This window comes from Tupaia chinensis, unplaced genomic scaffold (assembly GCF_000334495.1).
Source record: "Tupaia chinensis unplaced genomic scaffold, TupChi_1.0 Scaffold147534_1, whole genome shotgun sequence".
Taxonomy (NCBI): domain Eukaryota; kingdom Metazoa; phylum Chordata; class Mammalia; order Scandentia; family Tupaiidae; genus Tupaia; species Tupaia belangeri.
Genome location: NW_006207386.1, coordinates 1,068,037 through 1,074,647, shown reverse-complemented (window position 1 = coordinate 1,074,647; position 6,611 = coordinate 1,068,037). Strand labels below are relative to the sequence as shown.

The 6,611-nt window shown below is 42.8% G+C and overlaps 1 protein-coding gene across 1 annotated transcript in view; it reads right to left on the bottom strand.

Moving 5' to 3' along the window:
• Positions 1-5,746, bottom strand: part of LOC114006401 (rap guanine nucleotide exchange factor 5-like) — an 83,438-nt gene extending 77,692 nt beyond the window's left edge. Inside the window, exons 1-4 of the mRNA XM_027768826.1 lie at positions 5,709-5,746; positions 3,471-3,547; positions 3,259-3,316; positions 2,175-2,190 (exon numbers count right to left, since the gene is read on the bottom strand). Coding sequence (XP_027624627.1) covers positions 2,175-2,190; positions 3,259-3,316; positions 3,471-3,547; positions 5,709-5,746 — 189 coding nt within the window. The remainder of the gene's footprint in view (positions 1-2,174; positions 2,191-3,258; positions 3,317-3,470; positions 3,548-5,708) is intronic.
• Positions 5,747-6,611: the final 865 nt, after the last annotated feature.

Genomic DNA, 6,611 nt, shown 5'->3' with positions numbered 1-6,611 from the left:
CATGCTGCAATCCCTTCTCCTCCATTCTCCTCTTGGGATCTTTGGCACGCACACACACGTGCCTGGCATGAGTTTAGGCCACCGGGTCGGGGACTCAAACCGTGGTTGACTACATGGGAGTCCAGTGACATAGGCATTATGCCAACTGCTGGTCCCATCATGACATAGCTTTCTGTCAACTTCAGCCACTGTTTCTTTTCTCATGCTGGGCAGTCAAACAGAATATGAAGATGGAATGGTGTAATAAGTACATTTGAATGTCTTACTAACCAAGGAAGCCAAAAAGCTTCTAAGTAAGTCTTACACACATATGTTAAGGGAACTTCTAAAAATTAGTGGGAAAAAAATAAAAAAATAAAAATAAAAATTAGTGGGAAAAATGGAATTAAAGTATGTGTTTATTTTAGTACAAAAACAATTTGAAACCTATGCAGCATTTTTTTTATAATATGCATTTTCTGTGAACTCTTTGATGACCCCAGATAGAATAAAAACAATGTGATGAGCCTGCAGTGTGGTAGTTAAGGCAGCTAGATCCTACATAACTGACTGCACGGTCCAAGTCCTGGACCCAGCAGCTTGAAAAACACCCTGGTACATGTGTATGCATGCCCAAAACCCTGACAGAAGAGAGAAATGAAGGAGAAGGGATTGTGGCAGAGACCATGCCCCATGAGGGTGGTACACTCTCACTTTTCCTCCTCTTTCTCCAACAAGGGCATGTAAATAATAAAACAAAACAAAAGCAATAAAGGCTATAATTTATTAAGTTGTGCAATAGACTTCTAAGACTGAGTACTTCTTAAGTACCAGGATAGACTTACATTTCAATCAAAGACTGATCAAGGTTAAAAAGACCAAATCCCAGGCACTTTGTAGGCCTGAGACTTACACGGGCATCACAGGTAAGGTATAATGAAAACTGGTGACATGAGATGGAAGGGTAGGGAATGACAACTCTCCTTCTGTGAGCTTTGGTGGCAATTCAAGCCCACAACCACTTTCTCAGGGCCTCAAGGACATGCCCACAACAGCAGCCTGCCATGGGCACAAAGGTCATTTCTAATAACATCTTCTTGGTATATTGGATTTTTGGGAAAGTCACGATGCATTTTTGCATAGAAAAACTAAAAAATACCTCATGACTTTCCCAACAACCTAATAGCATGGCCACACCAAAGTCAATAATGTTCTTGAAATTATATTTTTCTACTGCCCTGTGATGTGTTAACAAAGTACAACAAAAGGGAAGGCGACAGAAATGCCTATGGGGTGCCTCCTTTGTCTTAGACACTTTCTCAAATCAGCAATTATAAGCAATTATAAGTCTTATTTTGCACATCAAAGGTGTGAGGGTCAAAGAAATGATGCATTTTGCTAAAGGTCCCAGAGTTGGAAAGTTAGATTCAGCACTGAGACAAACTTTGATTGATTCTAAACCCATCACTCTATTATAACATGTGGCGTGTTATTAAATAATAGGTATAATAATCATTGAGATTCTGCCAGTGACTGTATCGAGTATTGTGCATCCATCATACTGCTTAATCTTTGAAAAACTATGAGATAGGTTACTATTACTAATCTTTTTTTTTTTAAGAGATTTTCGTTATAGGGCACGTACGCTCGCCAGACAGACAGAGAGAGACATAGAGACAGAAAGCGAGAAATCACCCCCTAGGGGGGATGGTCATGCTGCAATCCCTTCTCCTCCATTTTCCTCTCGGGATCTTGGGCACGCACGCACACGCGCCCGGCGTGAGTTTTAAGCCACCGGGTCCGGGACGCGAACTGCGGTCGACTACGTGGGAGTCCAGAGACATAGCCATTACGCTCACTGCTGGTTCCTACTATTACTAATCTTACAGACAAAATTAGATGAAAAATAAAGGTTAAAATATATGCCTGAGGGCCAGCCTGGTGGCATGGTGATTAAGGCAGCCGGATTCCACATGGCTGAGTACAGCTCAAGTATCAAACCTGGCAGCTTGGAAAATATGCTGGGTGCATGTGTGTGTCCAAAATCCAAGAGAAGAGATTGTGGTGTGGCCACCCCCTGTGAGGGCTGATTTTTCATTTTCCCTCTCTCTCTGCCATGCATCCTATAGCAAAAACAAAGCAAAAGAAGAAAAAAATAAAGCCTGAATTTGCAACCCAAGTTTATGTTTAGTTACAGCCTCGTGCAGGTATCTATTAACACAGATGACAATGTGTGTAAAAGTACCATGACCGGGACCAGCAGATGTTGTAATGGTTATGTTGTTGGACTCCCACGTAGTTGACCATGGTTCGAGTCCTGGACCCAGCAGCTTAAAATTTACACTGGTCCGTGTGCGTGCATGCCCAGAATCCCGGGAGGAAAATGGATGAGAAGGGATCATAGCATGGCCATCCCCCCCTGGGGGGAGATTTCTTGCTTTCTGACTCTCTGTGTCTCTGATGAGTGCATGCATTCTATAGCAAAAAAATCTCTCTTACAAAAAAAAAAAAAAAAGTAACATGACAAACAAGTACATCTAACTGCGTTAAGAAGATACGAACTGTATTAATATTTGCTAGATCCAGTGGTACCCATGCCAGGATTTAAATAAAACCATCTGGAAAACTAAAGAAAAGCAAACAAACAAACAAAAAAAAACAAGTACCAAGGTCCCACCCAGACCAACTGAATTAGAATCTCTAGGAGTGGAAACTGGCCAGTTTTTCCCCAAGTTCCCAGGCAGCTCTAATGTCCAGCCATGTTTGAGTAAGACTGTAAAAATGAGTGATTGAGAATGTAATCTCTTATTAACATACAATAATTGTGCACATGTGTGGGGTACGAGGTTCCAGGACATGATACAATGTGTAATGCTGAGATCAGGGTAATCAGTACACTCATCATTTCAACCACGTGTTATTACTTTATATTGGGGACATTCTAAATCCTATTTTTTTGCTACTCTGAAACACAGTCAGGTTGTGAACCACATTCATTTCACTGTATTTTATAACCCTGGACACTATTCTGTCAGTAATTTTGTTTCTGTTCATCAACGTCACTCCATTCTACCCAGTTATTCCCCCATCTCTCCCAGCCTGTAGTAGTCATTCCTCAGCTGTCTACTTGCACGAGGTCATTTTAAAAATTTTTCACATACAAGGGAGAACAGAAATACCAATTTCTCTTTCTGTGGAGAATGACAGTTTGAATCTTTCTCATGCACTTCAGCTAGGGGGCTTGGTGTGCTCCTTAAACAGCACCTTCCTCACACTCACCGCAGCGTGAAGGGGAGGTGGAAGTCGTATACCGACAGCACGGGAATCACGGCTGAGCCTCCAAGTGGGTTGTACAGAACAAAGAGTCACTGTCTCAGCAAATTCCGTCCTGCACCTGCTCATGTGGTATGCATTTTCTATAGGCCCCCTCCTAGACACAGCCTGAAGCCAAAGTATCTTCATGTCTGCACAGCAGCACAGCACCCACATACCTTCCGAAAGGTATACTGTTCTCATGGCATCCACAGCATCAAACTGAATGGTGACTTCCTCGTTAAAGGGCTCTATTCTAGTATAAACATGCTTCCCTACTTAAAAGCTAAAGTAGAAGATGGAAGTGGAGTCTATGAGTACTTAGACACATTTCACAATCTTCTCTGCCTGGGGAGAAAAATCAGCAAGAACCAACAGTTTCTGAGAAAACACACACAAGAGGTACAACGAGCAAATCCCAGAGCTTTATCCATTTAATTTTAGTTAGTCCCCAAGAAAATATCTCTTTTTGGCTGTGTTTACAAATAAGAAAATAGTTCTGACTATCAGAGTGGGCATCCCTGCTTAATGTAACCATAGAAAAGTCCCTAACATTTAGGAATCAATTCACTAAAGATTTAGAAATAATGGTTAAATTAGCAAGCTTACTATCTCCCCTTGTCACTAAATCCTACTGATATTACATCAACCACCAGTCAAAACTGGACTCCAACATAGACCCTTCCCATAGCAGACAACAGGAAACAGCTCCCACTGCCAAACACAGGACAATCTGTGCAGCAAAATAAAAGATGAATATATTAAATTATAACCCATATGAAACATATCCATGAGTTCATACTCATGCAAATAAACAATTAAAGAAACAATTAAAGAAACAAACGAATAGGAATAAAGAGGGAGAAAGATAGCCCTTCCTTACAGAATAATTCCCATTAGTAAATATAATAAGAGGAGGAAAACAGGAAATCTCTACTAGTTAAATACCACAGTAAATAACTGTTGCAAAGCAAAATCTCTGATAGATATGAAAATGAGTGGACAAAAAGCATAAGATACATGACATTTGCACACTGTCAAAGTATCTCCCGACAAGATACTTAAGTGTAGAGACAAAAATAGTAAATTCACAGTGGAGCTTAGCAGACACCACCTTAACCAAGTGATAAAAATAATCACCTATCATGAGACATGTTGAGAGTATCTGCTTACTGATACGATGAACTGAGAAAGGCATTTTTATGGTATTTTCATCAAAATGCACAATTGGATTTAATGAGGAAATACCAGACATCCTAAATTGAGGGACGCCTCAAAATAACTGGGCTGTACTCTGCTCAATTTGTTAAAGTTATGAGAGAACAAGAGAAACTGAGGAACTATCCCAGAGTGGACACCAAAAGAAACTGACCATTAAAGGCACGATGCGATTCTGGACTAGGGTAAAGGACCTTGGTAGGACGAATGGCAAAATGTGGATGAGGTCTGTTTCTCAGTTAACAGTGATGACTGCGTTGCAGTTACAGTTAAATGTGTACAAAAGGAAACATTTCAGGAAGCTGAGTGATGGAAGGAAAAGACTCCCTTTGTTACTATTTTTGCAACTTCTAAGTCTACAATTATTTCCAAATGAGTTTAAATAAGTAATGGACTCCTTCCTCCATTGAGACAAATGTAGCCTCATAAAAAAGATATAGATTATTTCAAAATACAGCACGGACTGCTTTGCTGAAAGCTGCACTGCTCTCAGCATAATGTCCTCAGGCCACACAAGAGAACAGCCAGCACTGCCTATCCAGCACCTTCAAATAAACTAGAAATCTCCCAAAACATCTCCTTACACAGCACCCCATCCTTTGGTTTTCAATGTGCCAGAGAGCATATGGGCTCATAGGAGAGAGACACAGGAAGTGACAGAGAGGGAGAGGAGAAAATACCCATCAGCGGACACAGTCCTACTACAATCCCATCTCCTCCATCTCTCCCTCCTTCTGGGCCTGGGGGCACACACTCAGGCACCCAGCACGTTTCTCAAGCTTTCAGTGCCAGGACTCCAACTGCGCAGTCAGTCATGTGCAATCTGGTCACCTTAACCACTAGGTCATGGACTGGCCCCCATCCCATTTTAAAAAATAAAACCATTTTTTAAAATGTTTTCTGTCCCTGAGTGCTCATAAACAACATCCCCAGTCTTTTACCTAGCGTCATCCTCCCTCACTCATCCATAGAGTCCCCATGCACCTCTCTCCTACCCACCAGCCTCAGCCAGGTGGGTGGCACAGTTTTCACAGCACTAAACATGGGCATTCTCACCTCTGTGCCATGACCTCTGTTCTGTGCTCTCCTCCACGTTCTTCGTTCTGCCCTTCCTGCAGTCCATGCAAATGTGGCATGAGCCCCTCCTGGCCCTAAGCCTTCCCTGACTCATCTCATCCTCCACACACTGTAGCACTTACCTTTGTTTGCCACTGAACTTAGCGCTTCCCAGCTCCATTCGTAGGTATGTGCCAGCTCTCCTCCCACAGCCTCATACCCTGCAGAGGGACTCCTGCTGCTATAAACCTAAAACCTCCACAGTGGGTGGCGGGGGCTGACTGTGCAGGTGAATTTTTCCCAACAGCTCCATGTCTGACAATCCACTGAAACTCAGGGCACGTTGTAGAGTATGATATTATCACCTCGAAACCTACAGAGCCCATTGTCGCCACCACCCTGCCACTGCCCCCATCCTTCCTTTTTCTCATCTCCCAAGCTGACCTTAAGTGGCTGTGCATAGAGTATGCATAGACAGAGCGCTGGAGTGTGTATAGGTGGGAACTTAGTTTTAACCACTGACTAACTTACATGCTTGTTTTATTTATTTATTTTTTTGGAGAGGTTTTTGCTATAGGGCGCATGTGCTCACCAGAAAGACAGAGAGAGACAGAGACATAAAGCGAGAAATCACTCCCCAGGGGGGATGGCCATGCCACAATCCCTTCTCCTCCATTCTCCTCTCGGGATCTTGGGCACACACGCACAGTCATCCGGCATGAGTTTAAGCCACCGGGTCTAGGACTCGAACTGCGATCAACTACATGGGAGTCCAGCGACATAGCCAGCATAGAGTATGCATAGACAGAGCGCTGGAGTGTGTATAGGTGGGAACTTAGTTTTAACCACTGACTAACTTACATGCTTGTTTTATTTATTTATTTTTTTGGAGAGGTTTTTGCTATAGGGCGCATGTGCTCACCAGAAAGACAGAGAGAGACAGAGACATAAAGCGAGAAATCACTCCCCAGGGGGGATGGCCATGCCACAATCCCTTCTCCTCCATTCTCCTCTCGGTATCTTGGGCACACACGCACAGTCATCCG